The 24,615-nt window shown below is 28.8% G+C and overlaps 1 protein-coding gene across 1 annotated transcript in view; it reads right to left on the bottom strand.

Moving 5' to 3' along the window:
• Positions 1-24,168, bottom strand: part of LOC126854779 (potassium voltage-gated channel subfamily KQT member 1) — a 49,871-nt gene extending 25,703 nt beyond the window's left edge. Inside the window, exons 1-5 of the mRNA XM_050601832.1 lie at positions 23,832-24,168; positions 18,095-18,662; positions 5,287-5,377; positions 2,803-2,929; positions 675-850 (exon numbers count right to left, since the gene is read on the bottom strand). Coding sequence (XP_050457789.1) covers positions 675-850; positions 2,803-2,929; positions 5,287-5,377; positions 18,095-18,662; positions 23,832-24,168 — 1,299 coding nt within the window. The remainder of the gene's footprint in view (positions 1-674; positions 851-2,802; positions 2,930-5,286; positions 5,378-18,094; positions 18,663-23,831) is intronic.
• Positions 24,169-24,615: the final 447 nt, after the last annotated feature.

The following is a 24,615-nucleotide window of genomic DNA, read 5'->3' on the forward strand; positions in this document are numbered from 1 at the left end:
ATATATTAAATTTAAACACTGTTTGCGTATTGACAAGAAATGTATTAAATTCAAAAAATTCTTTTTAATTAAATAAAAATATTTATTTAAATACTTGAAAAGAAACTAATTATTTCAATCAAGTAGTAAATATATTTGAAATAATAAAATATGAAATAGAAGCAAAATATGCTTTCATTTGCCAAATTAAAAATAGAATTTGTTCTTTATTTTTATTATACTGAATTATTTCCTTTAAATAAACATTTTTTAATTTTTGGCTATTTGTTTCAAAAACATTTTTTTATTTTAATAAATAATTTTTGTTTTAAAATAAATATTTTTTATATTAAAATATTAAATAATATCTCAAAAGTTATAATTTTTATTGCATGTAAATAATAATTTGTTTAATATAACAAAACATTTTTGGAAACAAAATATATATTAAGGATTAAAAAAAAATCAAAATTAATAAAATGTATTTATTTATTTGTTGAAAAAAATTTTATTTTTAATATATTAATAGAAATATTTTGCATTTTATAAATATAAAAATAAAAAATATATATTTTGTGTACATTTACACACACACACATGCTTAATTTTTTTTAAATAATTATACAATCATTGTTAAGATTTTGTCCTTGGATGTTGAGGTATTAGGAAAGAAACTTTTCGCGACTAATATGTACCTGACGATGTATGAAAACCACGGAGCCCAAGAGTCGCCACGTGCCACCCTGACGGTCGACATGAAGCATTCGAAGAATTTGCAAAAATCGAATACCCCTGATAGCAGAAGTAGCAAACACTTGACCGTTGCTTCCCACCGACAAAACTACCATGGACGCTACCACAACGATTAAATCTAAAAATAGATAAGAGAAGTATACGGTAAAATATAAAGCATTAATCCGATAAATTCATTATATATATATTACATATATATACATATACGTACATACATATATAAATATATATATATATATATATATATATATATATATATATGTAATTAAATAAAACAAAGAGTACATAGTATTTCTTTACATGTGCATTCATTAAAATACAATAAATATTTCCCATCAACCTATATAAAATATTGATTAAGCATATACATATAATCGCATCGATGAACGCATAGCGTATAATCCGATTATTAATGTTTAATCCGACGTTACCATTTATCAACAAAATTCATTTGCCCGACACACATTGCCGATTAAAAACAATAATTCTCTCGCCATACATCCGCACGCGTTACCAAAATTATGGACGTAAAATGCGTGTAATTCCGGTCATTTTTTTGCAACCGGCCTATTAATAATAATGATCTATTTTCCATGTTGCAATTATCAGTCCATATTCTAACGGTTACAGAAATAAAGTGAAACAAGATACAGTGCATACCCTTAATTAATCGGGAGTAATATATGTGCGGCGCATTAATCGGAAAACGCGGTTAATTTAACATATATTCCAGCGAATTCAAATTTTATCATACAATATATATGTAACTGTGATGTATGAAAATCATTTTGAAAGTATAGAGCACTGATTTACATCAAATGTTCGGAAAATTTTTCTCGAGCACATTATTTCTCGTTAGCAAGTTACAAATAATACATGGATAATTTATGAATCATAAATAAATTAAAATAAATAATAATTTAAGTTAATTATAATATATTTTATATAACAAAATTTTCTCTCCTTTTATTTCTCATAATATTTTAAATAAAAATATTTGAAAAAAATTCGGCATCGTTAGCAAGTTACAAATAATGCATGGATAATTTATAAATCATAAGTAAATTAAAATAATTGATAATTGAAGTTAATTATAAAATATTTTATATAAAAAAATTTCCTCTCCTTTTATTTCTCATAATATTTTAAATAAAAATATTTGAAAAAATTCAGCATCGTTAGCAAGTTACAAATAATACATAGATAATTTATAAATTATAAGTAAATTAAAATAATTAAAGTTAATTATAATATATTTTATTTCAAAATTTTCTTCCTTTTTATTTCTCATAATATTTTAAATAAAAATATTTGAAAAAAATTCAGCATCGTTAGCAAGTTACATATAATACATAGATAATTTATAAATTATAAGTAAATTAAAATAATTAAAATTAATTATAATATATTTTATTTCAAAATTTTCTTCCTTTTTATTTCTCATAATATTTTAAATAAAAATATTTGAAAAAAATTCGGCATCGTTAGCAAGTTACAAATAATGCATGGATAATTTATAAATCATAAGTAAATTAAAATAATTGATAATTGAAGTTAATTATAAAATATTTTATATAAAAAAATTTTCTCTCCTTTTATTTCTCATAATATTTTAAATAAAATTATTAATAAAAATTTCGGTAATATATTTATCATCAACGTACATAATTGCAAAGTGAAATTCAAAGCGAGGAGCGGATAATCAATTTTTAGCTGGGTCTGCAATTAAGAGAGAAATTTTGCGCCGCGAATCGTTCGCGTGTGCTTCATTCGTGAAACGCATCCGGCAGAACGACAGGGCCGCGATATACACAAAGCGCCCGCAATCTTGATTTCAGCGAAATGGAGTCGATATTAGGGCCAGGGCCTAATCTCGCAAAGTTGGTCGCGCCAACGGTTCAACGAGCAATATACCTACACGAATACAAAGGGACGATTCTCACGATCCAATTTTGCACCGTCGATCGGACAATGTCGAGTATCGGATTAATTTCAACCATATATATCGTGTTTTGGGTCGCAAATCGCGGTTTGCCATTAAGAGATGAGAACGCGCCCACATAAACTCACCTATGATACAAATCGGTTTCCGTATGAATCGCAGCCGTCCGCAGCAGCCCATGTACTTTGATCTGCAGCCCGCGCTCCATAATCGAACCATGTACTCCACCCCGAAGAATACCACGAGACATATTTCCTGAACAGCGATCAAGAATAATTCAGATCAGTTACATCGAAAAAGTACTAAAGCCAAGACATTTTTTTTTTCTTAAAAAAATATTTATTTAAATATTCATAAAGGAATTAATTATTTCAATCAAGCAGCAAATATATAAAATAAAAGCCAAGTATGCTTTTATTTGCAAATAAAGAAAAAATATTTTTTTTTTATCTTTACTATATTTACTATCTTTACTAAATTATTTTTTTTAAAACAGCATTCTTTAATTTCTGCCTGCATGTTTAAAAAAACACAGGCTTTCTTTCTTTTGATAAACAATTTTTTTCATCTTCAAATAAATATTTTTTTATACTGAAATTTTAAATAATGTATTTTGAAAATTATAATTTTTATTACATGCAAATAATAATTTACTTAATATATGAAAAGATTTTTAGAAATAAAGTGCATAGTTATTTAAGTAAAAAAAAAAAATTAAAATTTATTTAACAAAATGTATTTACTGGAGTGAAACAAATTTCATTTTAGTACATGCTTATTTGGACAATGTCATAATCATTCAGATATTCCACACTCGCTCGCGCACCTTTGTTACATATGTATGTTTTGATTGCGACCAAATATATTTGCGCGGCCTGATTAAATCAATTGCCGGACACGCACTGTTGCCGACACACAAACATATTGTTTACCGAATAAAAGAGTTGAGTATATCAGAAAAGAGAAGAGATAGAATTTGTATTTTAATACATGATAAAAGAGCTGAACTATACTAGCCTATCTATTTTAGCTCCAATTTTAAAGTACACCCTTATTTATTTTAATTATATTTAACCAACTATTATGCTAATAATATTTTGATTATGTAATAAAAGTTAACTCATTCCATATTGTTTCCTATTTTTTCTTTTTTTTTTTTGGATTAACATCTAAAAGAGTTACATCGTTATAAATAAATATAAAAAAGTTAATGTTCTTTAAGCTTACGAGAAGCTATACTTTAGATACTTAAAATAAGATGTCTATCTCTTAACACTTTGTAGAGATAACAAGAGCAAGCAGAGAGAAGGAGCTTAAGAAAGTTTATTTTGTTTCTTTTCATCTATGTAATTTATCCTTTCCTCTTTTTAAAATGTGAGATAACATAAAGACAGATATTTTAAAAATATTATTAGCTGTCAACACACGTGACATTCAATCAAAAATCATCAAACATTTCGATAATATAATCAACAATTTGATTTAATTATCCAATGCCGGTAGGAAAAAAAATAAATTAAAAAATTAAAAAATAAAACAAATTCAAAAATAATTATTATAAATAAAAATTAAAAAAAAACAAATAAAAAACCACGGTTACGTAGATTAGTATAGACGACGGTTAATCATTTACATCGAAAAAGTACTAAAGCCAAGACATTTTTTTTTTCTTAAAAAAATATTTATTTAAATATTCATAAAGGAATTAATTATTACGTTAAAATAAATATGCAATGAATACTACGCGATAGAGTGTATGAATTCAGGCAGCTATTGTATCGATTGTACTAGCGCCGTTGGATCAACAGGACGCCCTAGAAAGACGAGGACATCGACGTTAGAAGCGGAAGAGATCCTTGAAAATCGCCGGCTTACTGTACGTACTCTTTTATGATTCAGACGAGTTTCGTGTTTTACGTGCGCTCACTTGCGTTACAAGACGTTGAACATATCACCTAATTTTTTTATAACGTGAAATATTGATTTACGAACAATGTTGATTTTTCGTATAGATTATTATTATTTTACGATTTAGGTATAACTTTATAGTGTAGATTGTACGAAACTTTTGCGAAGAGTTGGAATCCTTCCTTTTGTAATGTAAGATGAGTTGAATTAATATTTTATTTGCGACAAAAAAAAAGTCGTTCAAAAGTTTGTTATAAAGTCTATTCTCGGGTCGATAAGTGTAAACTTTTCTTTTCAATTAAATGACACAAGTTTGCCTTATATCGTTTTACAAAAATACTGCAAAACCATAATCATTCTTTGCGAATTATAATATATATATATATATATATATATATATATATATATATATATATAATTTTTATATATCTATGGATTCTTCAATCATTAATTAAGTCTATTTTGTTTAAAGAAAAACATTAAAATATGATTCCTTTAAATTGAAAACAATTAAAGTTAAATGACTTTTATATGGGGAAGGGAATTTAGCTCTTTTCATATAATTTATTATACATATATATTATTATATAAATAATTATTTATACAATAATAATGTGTTATATAAATAATTATTTATATAATAATAATATATAGTAGTACGCTCTATGTCCTATTATATTTGATAACAAATATGTTTTACTCACCATCCAAAACAGAGTTTCATTTGCGAAATTACTGTATTGATCTATCGTTGACAAAACGCTAAATATGAGGCACACCAATACCACCATGAACCTGCAAAGAAAAATATTTCTCAATGTATACAAGATAAATCGATCGCAGTTTAGTTCTATCGTAAACTTACGTCCAGACGAACCGCTCGAGTCGAAAGAAAACGTAGGACGTTATACGTGAAAGTCAGATTAATATGTACAGCAATTTTAAATTTTTCATCGTACTCCACATTATATCGCGAACTCGACAAAATTTTCTTCTATTATAAAATTCTGTTCAGATGAACAATCGTAATTAATCGGGAGGATAGAACGTCGTATATTAAAGTCAGATTTATATTTAAAGCAACTTTAGATTCTTTATCAAATGCCCGTTATTCTCTCCTTTTAAAGAGCTTCAAACTTAAACATTCTTGCACCACTAAAAAGAATATACCGAACTTTCGGACGTTTCGTGATGCGCTTATGATAATCACCGAAGAATAAAGTTAGCATAGAATGTCTCGGAATTATTATACTTCCCTTCCCGCCACAGATTCTTACAAGATAATGGAATCTGTTTTCTTGCGCGAATAGATGAAAAGAAACATAATTACGATTGATACACAGTTGAAAAATATTTGTGTTTTTTTTTGTTCAAAAATATCGGTCAAAATATTTGTGTTAATTTAACAAATTGCTGTTGTATTCAAGAATTAAAATATTAAAACCACAATTATAATGTGCATCTATTTTTAATTTTACACAATACATATGTTCCGTATTATTAGTAACAGAAATTATGTCATTTTGACAGAAACTGTCAAAATTTACAGAAAAAAAGTTGATTTTATTCTAGAATAGAAGTGACAATGATTACAGACCGTTAATAATATTTTTAGTTATTTTAGTAATTTTACAAGTTGATTTTATTATTAAAAATATGTTGGTTTTACACAAAATTATTTTAGGTTAGGTTAGGTTAGGTTAGGTTAAGTTAGGTTAGGTTAGATTAGGTTTGCAATTTTTAAATTTGCATTTATTTTGTGTTAAGATATTAACATATTATTAGTGCCATCATTTAACATATTCATATTATGTTATATTTACACACAAAAATTTGTGAGGATGCAAACTTTAGTAATTTGAAATACATTTTGTGAAAAATCAATACATTTTTAATAATAAAATTAACTTGAAAAAATGTTATTGTCTGTAGTCACTCTCACTTCTATTCTAGAATAGATCAAGCTTTTTTTCTGTAAATTTTGACAGATAAATTCTGTCACTAATAATATGAAACATATCTATTGAGTAAAATTAAAAACATATGCACAGTGTGTTATATTTAGTAGACTGTTTTCAGTCGTTTTATAATTTAATATTTAAGTTCAATTAATACAACAACAATATATATGTTAAATTAACACATAAATGTATTAAATGTTTAATATAAAAATTTTAATCAGCACATTTTTTAACAAGAAGAAAACATAAATTTCCCAACAGTATACATATCATTGAAGGTAATGTGAAATAAACAAAATGTCGAAATAAACAAGAAAGGACGAATGATAGTTTTGTTTCGCATCATGTTACGTAAAATCTAGATTAATTTAGATAAATCATTAATGATAATCTAGAATCTAAATCGTATCAAACTTGATATAGATATATAAATATAATATAATACACAAATGCTTATCCGACACCGATATAAGCCTTGCGCGCAAAAAAATACTTGATAAATGAAATGTGGCATTATGACTATCCATTGCATTGCGTGCCAACTCGTGCGTCACCTAGAGAACTTTGTCTAGGTTCTCAGAATAATAGCAAAAACTCTTACTCGGAATAATAGAAAAAAAACTTACCTGTTTTTTTCCCTCCACGAAAGGACAAGCTATTCGTTGCGCTACTATATGCCATTTGAGTTTAGTCAAACTGATAAATTACTCGACAAACTATGGAGGCGTGATACATTAGACAGCTACGTTACTGATCGCCAACGTTGCGAAGCGTAACTTTATACTTAACAAACTTGCACAAGCATATATATATGTATATATATACATATTATCAAAATATATATGTCTAACCGCTCGCGGTACTTAATCAATCGATCAAGATTGCGTATGTCCCGTGACAATTCAGTTTGAAAACATTCATGAAGAACATTTGTGCGTGATAATTATATGTTATATGTTCTATATTTAATGAAAAGTCCATCGTTAAAATCGTAAGAAAACAAAAATTTCCCCAAAATACAGTAAAATTAATTAGAAGTTTAATATAAAATTTTCAACAAATTACGTCCGACATTTTCCGATGTTTTTCTAACATTACATTTTCAGTTTTTAATAAGAAATTCAGTATAAATTATAATTATGTATTTAAATGTTAATTGTTTAAGAGAAATGACGTTGCGATGATTACACATTCAAACAAAACCGAGATATTTTTACATAATAAATTAATTAATTTTACATTTATTTATTTATTTGTAACATTTTATTATGACAGATTAATTAATATAAAACAAAGTATTTAAATTAAAATATATGTTACACCAATTACATATAGAAGAGATGCATAATAATTATTATCTCGATCATAAAAGTTAAATTTCAGTTTGACAATTTTCATTTTATAAAGCATTTATTAAAAGTCGTATTATTAATAAGAATGAATATAAACTCTATGTATAACTCTTATAGAAAATATAATTTTTCCATAATATAAAAAATTAAATAAATATCTCTAGTGTATTCTAGATATATGTTGTGAACCTTCGTAAAAAAAGATATCATTAAGCGTAAGGTAACTATATAAAAAAATTTTCCTTCTAATATGTATATAAAATATAAAAATAAAAATATATATATATATATATATATATATATATATATATATATATAAAATAATATTATATATAAAAAAATTTACTTTCAATATATATATAAAATTGGATAATTATCTAGAATCATTTAGATTAATGATTTCGATAAATGCAATAAATTTTATAGATTTTATATAGATAAACTACATTAAAGATAAATAGATGTATATAAATACATAAATAATTTTAGTTCTCTAACGTATTTTGCTGAATATGCACAAACATAATTTCTGAAATATAGAATATAATTTTTTAATATGTTAAAAGAGATGACATATAATTCCTGTGCAACTGAATTTATAATTATACATAATGCAGGATAATAGTCAGTTTAACGAATATTAAAGTACAGTTTAATGAATATTTCATAGAAGGAATCTCGATATGTAAAAATTTACTCGCACCTCAGTATTTCGCGCACAGAAATTCTTTCTTCTAGGATTTCGATAAAGTTTAAAAAGGCTTCGTTTTTTATCCCGAATCTCAAGGATGTATATGTCATGTGCCAAAACATTGATAAAAGCATTAATGAAAATTTCGTGGACTATTCTACTATTTCTTCTGAAAATTTGTGCAAAAACTGAACACAATTCTCTTAACGGTTTGGAAATTATTTAAATTTAAAGTTACTATTGATTCTTATGAAAAATCGTCTATTGTAGCACTTATTGACAAATTTGATAAGGAAAAATATTACTAATGAAATAAAAATTTTCATATATATTAAAGAAATTCTAATAAATATTTATGCAAAACTTGATTTAGATCCACTAATTCGTTTAAAAGTTATTTACTAAAAATTGTAGAAAAATATTATCTGTCTCCTTTTCTCTTTCTGCAAATTACTCGTTTTTCATTGTTTTTTGCAGTTGATTTCAGAGGATATTCACGATCAAAAGTTTTTGCCATAAATTAGGAAAAATATTAATTAGAACTATTTTCTTTTACAAAGACGTCAAAATCCATATTATTTTGTGATGCTTTAATTTTTTTCACAACTCAAATTTATTTTTTTAATTTTTTAAACAGTATAAACATAAGAAACATGTTTTCTTTTTAATTTTGACAATTTTTTGCTACTATTGTACATCCAGAACATCCTCAATGATTTAGAAATTATCAATTCTTGATGATTTAGAAATTAGTATTGATTCTTATGAAAAGTCGCGTATTGTAGCACTTATTGACAAAGTTGACAAGGAAAAAACATTGCCAGCTAAAATTTTTACATATATTAACGAAACTCTAATAAATACTTCTGCAAAACTTGAATTTAGATTCACTTATTCGTTTAAAAGTTTTTTTTACAAAAAATCGTTGCAAAATACTTATATTAACGAAATCTTCCTATACATTGCTCATTTTTTTTTTATTTTTTATTTTTTACAGTTGATTTCAGTAAATATTCCCGACCAAAAAGTTTTTGTCAAATAAATTAGGAAAAATATTAATTACAACAATTTTTTTTTATGCAAATGTTTAAAACCAAATTATTTATACTTTTCATAATCCAGATTTATTTATTTAATTTTCCAAGCAATAAAAACGTAAGAAATATATATTTTTTTATTTTGACAGTTTTTCGCTACTATTGTAATAAAAAAAAACATCCTTAATCGTCACTTAAAATATAAACAAAAAAAAAAAGGGACGCGAAACAGAAGGACAAACTTTGTATCTGTGGTCTAAACGGGACCGGTAATTGCTACGATCCAACGATCGATCTGGCGGTGCGCTCTTGTTGTTTGTACAAGTAATTTATTATTGAGCGTGTTGCCTCGTTAAGCAACGGGACGAGCGCGCGGCATTAACGAAAGCGGGCTTAGACGATTGTGCCGCCGCGTAGTACTCTTTAAGATAGCGTGCCGAGAGCCTATAATTCTGATGTTATGTATGTATGTACAGAACTCCGCGGCTTGCACGAGTCACCTTCATCGACCTACTATGATAATTGTCTAACATACTCCTCCTTTTTTCCTCGAGCATCGCGCTCGGAACTCATCCATCTTCTGCCGGGTGTCGGTCAGATATCTCGCTACTCACGAATAACACGCTTTTTATTTGGCTGTAAAAATGCCAAGGGTGTAATGAAATGCAAAAATACATACATACATATATATATATATATATATATATATATATATATATATATATATATATCGGAAGCTCGCTTCGTTCCAAAACTCGCCATCTGTCAAATTTCGCCGAACAGTATGTTGACAGTTGAAAGGAAGTTCCGAGCACGCTCTGTGTATAAAGAGAATATAACAATTTTGGCGTATAGATGTCTCTCTTGTCCTTGTCTTCCCATGAAAAGAAAGCGAAATTTATTTACGGGACATTTTGTAAAACAATCGAATTGACAATAGGTAGGAATTTAATTGTTATATTAGCGATATTAGCATTTGCTCGGAGGACCGCTCGGACGTTGCTAAAGATGTATAAAATGACTGAATATATATATTGTGCACCTCCTGCATATCAATTAACCTACATGCGAGCGGGGGAAGAGACAGAGCGTGCGTGTGCGGTTCCTACGGCAATAACGTCATACCCATATCGCGTCGTTTATTCATACTCATCAAAATTTAATTACAAATGGATTCGAGAGCTTGGAATAACATAAACTTCTCCTGATCGCGAACCATTCGATGGACAAGCGTAAACATGTGTCTGCTGTTTTAGAATCATTTTCACGGAAATTGAATTCGAACACATCGGGGTTGCAGCACCTTTAAATAAAACGAACTAACTGATAAAGAGAGTTATTAATGCAACGTATAATATCATGGTGTGCGAAATGTAATCCCTAATGCTCGGAACATTGAAAAAAATCGAAAGGTCAATGAAGCACATTCTGTTGAAATAAAATCAAAAGAACTAATAATAATAATAAAATAAGATTAATTAAATAAATTCAACTGATGAGAAAATAATATATTAAAATATTTAAAAAATATATTATATAAAATATATTTAAAAAATAATATATTAGTGCACGCGCGCGTGCGTGGAAATTTATACAGTTTTGTGGAATCACACTATATATCCCATATTATTTCCGAATAACACACAAATGTCAAGAATAGCGTATATTTTTTTGGATTTTTTTTTTTTTTATTACTTTGTACATACGATATATAATCGCGATTTTCGATCGATTAATTTTCCTCGGATTCGCGCTTCCCCAATCGCGCTGACATTACTAAAAAATTTAGTAACGACTTTATGTAGCGTGATGTGTAATCTCTACGGGTGTCATTATGTGCCACGATATCAATACATCAGCTCGAGCGATTTTCATCTAAAAATAATAGGCCGCACGCAAATAGCTTGCATATGCATTGGGCCTAATAACACGCTGCTATTTACGCCCGCTCGAAAGTAGGCCGGTTGAATTAAAATTATTCCTGTTAAGGATAAATTTCTTTTATCTAACGCAATAGACCGTGTGAGACGATACGCTTTACCCCAATCGTCGTTTTTAAAATTGATAGAATTAAGTGATAGTGAATTGAGTTCTAAAAAAGAAAAAAATTATTTAGCCTGACACTGTATAATAATTCTAAATTTAATCTAATTTCTTTCAAATATGATTTAATTTCAATGAGAAAAATTTAATTCCCGACTTGAATTAATTTCTGGAAAATTTTCATCTCATATCTTTGAGGCAAATAAAGAGAAGATTGAAATAAGAAAATAAATTTTAATTTCGATGATTAAGAAGTGCATTCGTCATATATTCGGTTTTGATTCGATATACAATTAATAGAAACGGAGACAATGTCATTTTCCGTAAAATCTGGATTAAATGACTTACTCCTCCCCCTCCTCCTCGGTCCACTTTGGCGGATAGTAATAGTACAATAATAGATGATAACGGGTACTATAGCGCCGATCAATACGATCAATTAAATATTTACTGCTGCGTTTCGTGCAATGCGACTTCATTAGTCGGCCGTCTAACGATTGTATAAATGACGCACTATTAAAGCCACACACATTTAATCGCCAAGATTACGCGACGACCACATGCGAGAAGAATGCAAAAAATTCACTTTTATACCGACAAATTTTCTTCCATTACGACAAAAGTAATAAATTTAATATTTCGTAAGAAAATGTGCAAACGCTTTAAGGATGTATGTGACATATATCGAAATACTAACAAAAGCATTAAAATTTCATAAATTGTTCTACTATTTCTTCTGAATATTTGTGCAAAAACTAAGCACAATTCTCTTAACGGTTTGGAAATTATTTAAATTTAAAGTTACTATTGATTCTTGTGGAAAATCGCCTATTGTAGTACTTATTGACAAATTTGACAAAGAAAAAATATTATTAATGAAATAAAAATTTTCACATGTATTAAGGAAATTCTAATAAATATTTATGCAAAACTTGATTTAGATCCACTAATTCGTTTAAAAGTTATTTACTAAAAATTGTAGAAAAATATTATCTGTCTCTTTGTCTCTTTCTGCAAATTACTCGTTTTTCATTGTTTTTTGCAGTTGATTTCAAAGGATATTCACAATCAAAAGTTTTTGCCATAAATTAAGAAAAATATTAATTAAAACTATTTTCTTTTACGAAGACGTCAAAATCCATATTATTTTGTGATACTTTAATTTTTTTCACAACCCAAATTAATTTTTTTAATTTTTTAAACAGTATAAACGTAAGAAACATGTTTTCTTTTTAATTTTGACAATTTTTTGCTATACTATTGTACATCCAGAACACCCTTAAAAATTCAGTATGCTTTGAAAAATCCTGTTTACAATATCAATGAAATTTATATTTATAATAAATATATATTCTCTCTTGTTATTGTACTAAAAAATATTAAAAAAATATACAAGATTTATATAAACAGTGCAAACGCATTTAAAAAAAAAAATAAACTTTGTATAATAATTAATATGATAATAATTTTTATGATAATAATTTTATGAATATAATAATAATTTTTTTATATAGAATATTATTGTCCTTAAAATTAAGATCTCAAAATGCGAAGCAAGCGCAAGAAAAGTAGAAATATACATGCGAGGAATAATTAAAGAAACGGATTATGTGGATACGGCCTGTATTTTCAGTATACAGGGGAAAAATAGAAATATGTTTCCGGAAATGAATGGCGTGCGCGACATGACGACAGTACCATCAGGCGCGCAAAATGAAAGACACTTCCGTAGCAATTTCCGACTGTAACGTTTCGACTTTTACGCGTTCGTCTAAAAGTTCGATAGCGCGCTTTATTATCAGGTGTCCCGCATAGTACGATAAAATGTAAGATAAGAGAGTGTCGATCTTGCGCGTCTTCAGTGACAAACAGTTCTCAGATATTTCTTTAACAATCGTTGACGATCTCGGACATTTTAAATATACCTAGATAATATCACATATAACCGGAAACACTCGATAACGGTAATGTCAATATTATTTCCGTTATTTTTAAATTTTAATAAATTTAATAGCCACGTTAGCTTCATTTATGACATCCCTGATAAGGTGAAAGATTCGTATTCTTTTAATGACAAACGTTTATTTTAATGTCATGTTTGTTTATGATTGATTCCTTATATTTTGGGATTATCAGGATGAGAAGAGCATATTATCTTTATTCTCTATAAGATTTTCATTCGGTTCTTATTCTTTGATTCTACGGTAAATGTCTGAGAATATAAATTTTTATTTTCAGCTAAAATGCGGAAACAAAATGATATTACGGAGCTATTTGATTATTACGATTTTTTCTCTACATTAAATTTTCAGATAAACTCGATTAGTTTCAAGAAAATCGTGTGCAAGTTAGCGATATCAGCCTATTTTAAGTAGATGCATCTCCTTACTTATTACTCGCCCGATTTTTCCGCCATGTGGAGATTTCGGATTTAATATCAGACGCGTATAAGAAATGTTAATTAGGTAAGTTTGATAAAAAATTTTCCAGCTTAATTACAAGCATATAGGGTATTTCATTTTTTGCATGTTGTTCCTTTAGATATTATTGGTGCCTCGATATTTTTGTTGGATAAAAATGTCTTTTATTCTAAATTATTAATCATCCTAAATATATTAATTCGTGAAAGAATCTATTGTCAAGAAATAATGCACTAGAGGTGGACTATTCTTGCATAAGAAAGAAAATGAGAAAAACTTGATGATTCTTTTTTACGACCGTGCATTAGAATCGAATCGAACAAAATGAGCGCAAAGTTTCGACGAAAAAACCCATACCTATATTTACGAGAATCGATCTGTTTCGCGGACACTCCGCCACGTTTTGTCTTAATAATGAATTATTTAAAAGGCCGCGGTGCTTGGCGACAGTTTGGAAGAAATGAAAAACAGCCCGTGTTGAATAATTCAGGAATCCGTAAAGTTTTTCGATGGATGATACTCGCCAGGGTATACTTCAGATAAATATACTTCACCGATACTTCAACGTATGCAGGTCACAAACACGATGAGCGTGCATGTGGAATGCTGTTTATTAATATTTTAAAGATAACATCATAAAAATGGATATCAAAATAGCCTGGATTTTTTTTTTTTTTTATTAACTTTTTTCGTATGATCAATATTTTATATCGGCAAATTTTTTTCAATTTCTCTAAAATGTAAATATAATTATATACATAGCTGGAAAATTTGTGTTTTTTTGTTAAAAAACAGGCATTAAATATTACGTTAAATATATATATAAATATATATTTAATGTTAAATATATTAAATACATTAAATATATTAAATATATTAAATATATTAAACATATTAAATATATTAATTATATTAAATATATTAAATATATTAAATATATTAAATATATTAAACATATTAAATATATTAATTATATTAAATATATTAAATATATTAAATATATGTATATATATATATAATGCATATTATGTTAAATATTATCATAATACATATGTGTTAAATTTAACATTTAACATAAAAATTTGGACTGGCATATTTTTTAACAAGAAAACATAAATTTTTACAACTATATGTATATGAACGTGATAATAAAAGTTATGAGGTTCGTCAGATGAGAATAACAACTTTTGCAGCGATAATTAATAAAGATTAACCGTTATCATTATGGAATGTTGCAAATGTTCTTAACTCATGAAAATTGAAGCGCAAATATTAATCTTTCGGGGCATATTTCCTGACAAGTTTAATCGGTTTTATCGCCGCGTTATAACGAAAACACATTTTCGCGTAGAGTCACGAATGTTTATTCCCGTTATGAAATTACTCACATATATACGTTTTTTCCCTTCAAACATTAGACCGTAAAAATATCATGTAGAAGAATTATTCTTTCTGCTATTTGTTCCGCGTTGAAACGCTGAATGAAAATTAATGTCTTTCTTTAGTACGCAAGTATAGGACTTCATTTATAAAAAAAAAAAGAGAGGCGTATCTTGATGAACCTTTTATATTTTATTCAAATCATAGTAAAAGACATTAGTAAAGAAATTTTATGAGAGCAAATAATTTATCAAGTGTTGACGATTTATATATATATATGTATATGAAAATTGTGTGTGTGTGTGTGTGTCATCAATTTAACTATATAAATAATAAAATTAGCATTTTTATGAAATAATCAAATTCAATTAAAAACTATTTATATAATTATATAAAAATATTTATATAATAGTTATATAAAAATATTTATATAATATTTTATAAAATATATAGAAAAAATATAAAAATTTAAAACTGCTATGTAGACTAATAATTTTGAAAATATAACAGATTAATATTGTTCAACAGTCTTAAAATTTAAGTAATTATAACAATTTTTTTTTTAACAAGCGTTAAATGCTTTCCAAATGTGTGATATTTTATCTAGTCAACTTTTGATAAATATATGATTTTAACACATTTGAAAATTTATTCGAACACAATATTTTATGAAACATTTTATATGAGATTCTTCATATTTTATGTTTTCTTTATTTAAATCTTTAAACCTGATTTTTATATTTCTTGTTTTTCAATAAATTTCCATACAAAACATAAAAAATTTCTTCATAAGAAATAAAGAGCTAATTTTTAAAGTTCAAATTTCCCTATGACTTTTATAAATATATGTATATATCTTTTATTTTCGAGATATTAATATAAAAAACATTAAAAAAATTAGTTTTTTTTTTATATCGATACAGTATATATATGTATATTAAATAGAAATATATCCTGGTAATCTGATGTATCAAATTATACATCATGTGCACTTGCAAATTCTTTAAATAGAATTATAAAAAGCATCTCGCAAGCAGGCTCTTTCATCGACACACCTAAAGATATTTTCAGATACTCGATTGCCGACGCTTGGTGTTATCGTTTATCAAATCATACCGATGATGGGCAATAAAATCCTACACGAATTATCTACTCTCCGATCACAAACGATCGAGCGATTCGAGCATGAGCATTCGATTACAGAGACGAGAGGAATCCTCGACGATGTAGAAGATTTAGGGCACGGCCATGTGTCAAAGGCCACGATGCCAAAATCGATGTCCACGCGGACAAAACGGAAACAAGAGAGAAACCTGTGTGACGCGGTATTCATGTCTCTTAAGGATGTGTCATATTTCAAACATTGAAAAGAGCAGAAAACTTTCGTAGACTACGTCTACTATTTTTCTAAGCATTCTCTTATGATTTGGAAATTAAGTTTAAAGCTTGTATTGATTTTTATGAAAAATCAAGACAAGAATGTCATTTCCGGGATTCCTAAATTTGATGGATCATTTTCATAGAATTTTTCAGAAAAATAATGTCGCAAGCCACAATGCGCTACGATCTATAGTTTTTGAGCTATCAATTTTGAAAAATCATAATTACAGCAATTGATAATTTTCTGACACCATGTATGTTTTATAAAATGTACTCTTAGTAGATTCATTTGTTTATGTAGAAAATTTAAATGCGTACGTGAGGTAGGAATCCCGTCCTTCCCCCATCGCCACTCCGAAAAAAAACTAACCTAACCTCATCCATATCCGAAAAATGAATCTTTATTTTAAATATTACTATTATTACTTATTATTCTCATCTTATCTCTATATGTTAATTTGTTGCATTAGGATGCAAAAATTTTAAAATCTCAATATATTAAAAAAAAAATAAAAAATAAAATTTATTATATTAAAATACTATAAAAATGACATTTGGCCAAAAATTTTGAAATTTCAGTATATTTTTTTTCAAAAAAATTAAAATTTTGAAACATTGATATATCGAAAACTATTGATCGTAGCGCATTGAAGTTTGCGGCATTCTTTTTTTTTGGTAAAAAATCTATCACATACACATATCAAATTGAGGGGAAATAACATTCTCTCAAAATAGTGTAATATTTATTGACGAATTTGACAAAGAAAAGAACATTGCTAATAAGATACTTACAGTAAACAAAAATCTTTCTCTAAATTATTTGTTTTTTTTTTGTTTCTTGCAATTGATTTTAAAAGGTATTCAGGACTAAAAGTTTTCGTCATAAAGGAAAAATATTAATTACAACTATTTTTTTTTTATAGAGACGTTAAAAACCATATTATTTTGTGATACTTTAATAATGCAAATTTACTTATTTGATTTTATAAAATAAAAATATAAGAAAAATGTTTTTTTTTAAATTTTGACTACTATTGTACAGCTTTTTGCTACTATTGTACAGCCAAAACATTTTTAACGTTTAGCTGTTAGCTGAGATCTTCGGAATAAACGCGAATTCACGTTTCAACGCATTCCAATGCATTTCCCAATCGTTTGTAACGAATACCAGTGAAAGTATTCACAAAGTGTTCACAAAGGAACGATCGAGCTCGTTCTCGACATAGCGTCGAAACGGTATATACTCACACAGTGAAATGGTAGATGAAGCACAGCCAGCCGCCGGGATGCTCGAGAAACACATAGAGCCGCTCCTGGAAGGTCTTTCCCCTCTTATGATGGAACACGTACTTGGCCTTGAAGGCCTGATCGATCGGAAGGTAGATCGGATAGTATGGATCGGGCATGCCGGTCTGATTGGGACTCGGCGGTTCCTCCTCAGTACCGCCGACCACGTCATTCTCGATGATGTCCTCCTTGCTCTTTTTACGCCGGTACTTCCGCTTCATGGGCGTCGGCACCCGCTTGTGGTGTGCCTCGCCGAAGCGTGGCGAACGGAAGCGACGTAGAAAGGTGAAGCGGCGCGTCGGCGACGACGGCGCGTCCTCCGCATTCGCCCCGTTGTCCTCGGTGTCTTCGGTCTCACTGCCGGGCGTCTTCAACGCGGTGTCCTCCGTCTCGAGGCCCTGCTCGGCCACGAGCTCGTCCTCGCTGCCTTGAAGGGCAGCGTAGGCGGCCGTGGCGCTGCACCGCTTTTCCGCGTGCCTAGAGCATTGGTCCTTGCTTCGTGGAAGACTCTCGTTGTTGTACGCGTCACCTGGGCATTTCCAGGATTTACATTGGGACCGGAAGATCCCCACCCTCTCCCCAGAATTGGCGAAACGCTCGATCCCCGAGGCTCGCGATACAATAACGTCGACAGAAACGCGTCTATCTAACAGCAAGTCGTTTAGATATTGTGATAAGCATTGTTTCGTTAAATGTAACATCATGTCCTTCTTGAAAATAATTTACAATTTTGATAATGCTAATTGAATATCGTAATTATCGAAGGTAATTTAATTTTATATTTCTGATATAATTATCAATGAGAGAATTTAATTGATTCCCGTATGAATCGTCGACGGTAAATAGATAGATCAGTAGTCGAGCGAAGATTATTCAAATATTTGACGTGGTCAGAGTGAGGCATTTGCAATTCTAATCACGGAGAACCGTGAAATAATATCTCGCCGCAGAATGCGCGCGTGAATTGATGCAATCGAGAAACCTATTTATGAAATAGAAGCTTATTTACGAAATAGATAAATCAATAATACAGCTATTAAATTTGTCCTATTATTATTGAATAAAAAAAGTTTAGAGAATAAGATGAAAATTAGCGGTAAAAAAAATTAAATAGGATTTTAAGATTCTTTAATTATGAATTTACACTAGAAATAAAATTTTTTTTAATCAAATAAATACATTTTATTAATTTTGATTATTTTCACTTAAATAAATATACATATATTTTGGTTCGAAAAATATTTCTTATACTAAATAAATTATTTATTGTTTGTAATAAAAATTATAATTTTTAAAATAAATTATTAAATATTTTAATATAAAAAAATATTTATTTAAAGATAAAAAATTGTTTATTAAAATTAAAGAGAAAATCTGTGTTTTTGAAACAAGCAGCCAAAAATTTAAGAAAAAAATATCTTTTTAAAGGAATAACTGAAGAAAGAAATAATTTTTTTGATTAAAAAAGATTTTTCTTTAATCTTGTACATTTTTTCTAGTGCACATTGGGTTAATTTTCATTTAAGTCTCCCTTTTGGATAATTACGTGCAGTTTTGCGCGCGGCATGCTTACAAAAAATTTACTTTGTTCCCACTAAAAGTAAATTAAATCTGTAACATTATAATAAAGGATAATAGAAAAGTTGACGTAAGCACGTACGTGACATCTTTGTACATGACACGTACAAAAAAAGTTTGCATAAACGAGTTTAGTGGTATATTTACCAACTTTGGAGATAATGTTAGAAAATCCACTTGCCTCTCATTACATTGTTGTTTATCGATTGACTTGGCATCTATAGACTATCATCGATGTCTCAATAATGTTTTTTTTCCGGGAAAGAATACATTTTCGCTTCTCAAATGATTTGACGTGATATCAGAGAAACAAAATGCAAAAAAAAAAAAAAATTACCAGCATAATAAATTTATTTAATAAATAATTTTAATAATTTCTAATATATTAGCGGATGCCTACTTTTTTAAGAAATATATCCAGTTTTGCATGTAACACGAAATTCAATGGATAAAATTTTAAATAATCAATTGTAGTTAAAAGCAAATAATACACACGTGACTTCTTTTATCAAATTTACGAAATGTCGTCGTTATTTCAATGTAATGTTTCACACAAGAATGGTATTTTCATTCTGCCATGTATAAAATTTGATCAATCTACAAAAGAGCTACAAAATATAACATATATGTTGAAAATTAAAATTCTTTTCTTATGTGATTGAAAATAAAAATTACTCAAGATTTTATTCTCTCTAATCTATCTAAAAATTATACTAATTTGTAATATTGTTTATCGATTGACTTGGCATCTATAGACTATCATCGATGTCTCAATAATGTTTTTTTCTGGGAAAGAATACATTTTTGCTTCTCAAATGATTTGACGTGATATCAGAGAAACAAAATGCAAAAAAAAAAATTACCAGCATAATAAATTTATTCAATAAATAATTTTAATAGTTTCTAATATATTATCGGATGCCTACTTTTTTAAGAAATATATCCAGTTTTGCATGTAACACGAAATTCAATGGATAAAATTTTAAATAATCAATTGTAGTTAAAAGCAAATAATACACACGTGACTTCTTTTATCAAATTTACGAAATGTCGTCGTTATTTCAATGTAATGTTTCACACAAGAATGGTATTTTCATTCTGCCATGTATAAAATTTGATCAATCTACAAAAGAGCTACAAAATATAACATATATGTTGAAAATTAAAATTCTTTTCTTATGTGATTGAAAATAAAAATTATTCAAGATTTTATTTTCTCTAATCTATCTAAAAATTATAGTAATTGTAATTTGTAATATTTAAATTAACGTAAACATTTATAACTACATAAATAAGAAAAGTATGTTAAATTGTTTCAGATAAATATTTTAAAATAATTTACATGCAAAACAAGCTTAGTTTTATTTATTAAATTTTTTTTTTTTTGAGAAAATATTTGATCTTCTTTGCACTAAATGACTTTATATACATATAAGATCATACATTATGTTTATATGTATATCTACATTTAAATATCTGTAATAAAAATATTTTCTTCTTTTTTATTGAACAAATTTTACACTGTTCAATAATAAAAAAATCATAAATAATAAACTCATCGAATCTGTAACTATTTGCAAGCTTTGACGCAAGCTAATAAAAAAAAGGTGCGCTTTGAAGAAATGGGGAGCCATAGACGCGATTGCTACAAGTTCTTCCCTCATTTTTTTCAAAACGAATAATTCGACGTGAAAGTTCTATTAATCTCCAAGGATGACGGATAAAAACCGAAAAGATTGTGAGAAAACCGAATAGATTGTCTCGAACGAAGATGCGAATGCCATTTGTGTGTCTGTCTGTAGTTAACGCAACTCATATAAAAAAATAGAAAATCTGTATTTAAGAATGTGTCATATGTCAGAACATTGACAAAAGTATGAAAATTTCGTAAACTGATCTATTATTCTTTTTTAGTGTCTATGCAAAATCTAAACATAATTCTCATTACGGTTTGGAAATTATTCAAGTTTAAAGCTTGTATTGATTTAAAAAAAAAATCATGTATCGTAGCGCTCATTGACAAATTTGATAAAGAAAAACCACCAAAATAAAATTTTTTACATATATTAACAAAACTCTAATCAATATTTTTGCAAAATTTGATTTTAATCCACTTACTCGTTTAAAAGTTATTTACTAAAAATTGTAGCAAAATATTATGTAATCCAAAATCTTCCTTAAATTACTAGTGTCTTTTTTTTGTTTCTTACAGTTGACTTTAAGGGATATTCACAATCAAAAGTTTTCATCATAAATTAGGAAAAATATTAATTATAAATTTTCTTTTATAAAGATATTAAAATCCACATTATTTTCTGATATTTTAATTCTTTTTATAATCCAAATTTATTTATCTAATTTTTCAAACAGTATAAACGCAAAAAATATGTTTTTTTTTTAAATTTTGATAACTTTTTGCTACTGTTGTACAGCCAAAATATCCTTAATATTGACGAAAAGTCAAGATTTTCATGTTAACTGATGTAACTGGCAAAAGAATAATGAAACATTAATATTGTGCACACACGCTTTTCTCATGTCTTTTGTCTACGATTGACGTATCGAAGATTGTGCATAAGTAGCTTCTATGCAAAGGTCATGGGCGTACATACTTTAATCAATGTCACAAATATTAAATTGACCTCGATTAAAAAAATATTCATTAATTTCATATTTCTAATCTCGAGTGAAATGTTAATGTCAACTTCCGTGAAAAAAAAAAAAAAAAGATAATTAGTCGCGAGTTTGTTTGCACGAGATTTAACTTAAAACATTCTTTGCTATTTTCAAGTCTTCGTAAAAAGAAAAAAGAACCGCGACTTTCAGCGTAATGTAAGAAATTAATAATAATTACACGCAAAATATTTGACGACGTAGTGTTACAATATTTATCCTACACGACACACACCCCGAATGTAAACGCGGAATTATCGAGAATGCCGGAACAATGGAAACCACAAATCCGCTTTGCGCGCTTGTGCATTAACGCGAATGAATTGTCGGCGGAGTTCTATTTATAAAGACACTCTATTCCTCTCTTTTTCTCCGTCTCTATCTTTCAGGCGACGAGACATTATAAAACTCATAACGGATTCAACCGCATCGTGAATCGAGCCTCGAGTATCGAGCGTAGTAATAATATTCTCCCTCTCTTTCTCTCTCTCTCTCTATATATATATCTCTGCTAAAGCAGGAATTAGGCTTCTTCAAATCTGCCTCTCCATTAAAGTGATCGCGTCGAGCGCAAAGTCAAGCGAGCTATGCAAATCGTCTCGCTTTCGGCTGGAAGAAATGTATGTATATTTAATATTCGCGTCGGTTGCGCGCGAAAAGATACGCGAAAAGATGTCGTGTTAGTTGCGTTTCTTTTTCATATTGCACGAAAGGCACTGTGTGAAAAATGCAACAAAGTAGTGTCGCATCACGCTAGCACTAAATAAAAAGAATGCATAAATTGACATTGCAGAAAATGCATATGAATTCTCTTTGACAAGTATTCTTAAGAATGCTTTTAAATTGCAAATGACACGCATGTGGACATAAATTATGTTAAAAAAAATATTTTTTTAGTCATACAATATTATATACATATACATGTATATTTTACATATACATAGATGCATCTTATTACATGATAAATTTAAATTCTTAGGTTTTTCTTGGAAAGAATTAAAAGAGGAAATATGTCAGAGAGAGATTCGATACTTATTAATATAACTTTACATTTTATTATATAATTCGGTGCTAGTTTAAACAACGTTAATTAATTTCAAACACAGTTTAACATTTTTTTTCTATTTCTCTTCAAATTATAGAACTGAGAAACTGAAATCTAAGCAAAGAGAGAAAGAGAGAGAGAGAGAGAGAGAGAGAGAGAGAGAGAGAGAGAGAAAGAGAGAGATCATCGATGAATCACGATATCGATGACTAATCTACATCGGCAAAATGACGAATAACGGTAATAAATATTCCGTGTTGCATATATATCAAATGCAACGTGACCTAATGCAACAATTCTTCACGTTACATTTCTTCTTGATATCGCATTTCTTCGCGAAATCACTCGGAATTCGCGATAACGAGTACGAATTACCCAATCAAGGATTTTAATCTTGTGTACCTGAATTGCACTTCTTATTATTTGGATGACTTTGGCAGTTAAAATAACTCTGGCTTTGCGACTGATACGGATGCCGAAAGTGCTGTCGTTGTTGCTGCTGTTGCTGCTGTTGCTGCTGTTGCTGTTGCTGCTGGTTGATCGGCGACTTAAGAACGCTCAAAACGAGGTCCTCGCGGGGGGGTACAATCCGCGTGATCTGCCGACTCTGCCGGAAGAGCGTCTCCTGCTCGCCGCGATTCATCCTGCAGCCGATACGACGACGTTGAAGATAAAATCCTGGATACCACTCGCGTCTCCCCCGTCCTGGACCGCTACCTAGCATAACAGCGTGCAGCATTCCGACACTATCTTTCCGATTACGGTCGATGAACGGCTCCTTGTCTGCCGGACAATCGCCCGATCACGCGGCTTGTCCATGGTCCCGAATCACCGGAGTCACTAAAATCCGCGTTCACGCCAACGGACAATGTTCCTCTCGTCCTGGGATGCGAAACTCGAGCGAGTAAACTCCACTGATCGTGAATCGCCCTACGCTATTTAAACAATTAACAAGTTAGGTCATTTCCTTGTAGATCGTCAGGGTTTATCTTGATCGCAGCAAGATTTTTCCGCCCTCATTTTATTCCGCGATGCAGAATTTTCGTTGCAAGAAAGAGAAAGATCAATTCGTAGATTTAATTCTGTCTTTTTCCTTATTAAATATCAGGCTTTCACGACACGGATATCGCCGATAACATTATCCGACCTGGCCGTCGTCACCGAAACCGTCGATCGCATCATCTAA

The sequence above is a fragment of the Cataglyphis hispanica genome, chromosome 14 (genome assembly GCF_021464435.1).
Source record: "Cataglyphis hispanica isolate Lineage 1 chromosome 14, ULB_Chis1_1.0, whole genome shotgun sequence".
NCBI classification, from domain to species: domain Eukaryota; kingdom Metazoa; phylum Arthropoda; class Insecta; order Hymenoptera; family Formicidae; genus Cataglyphis; species Cataglyphis hispanica.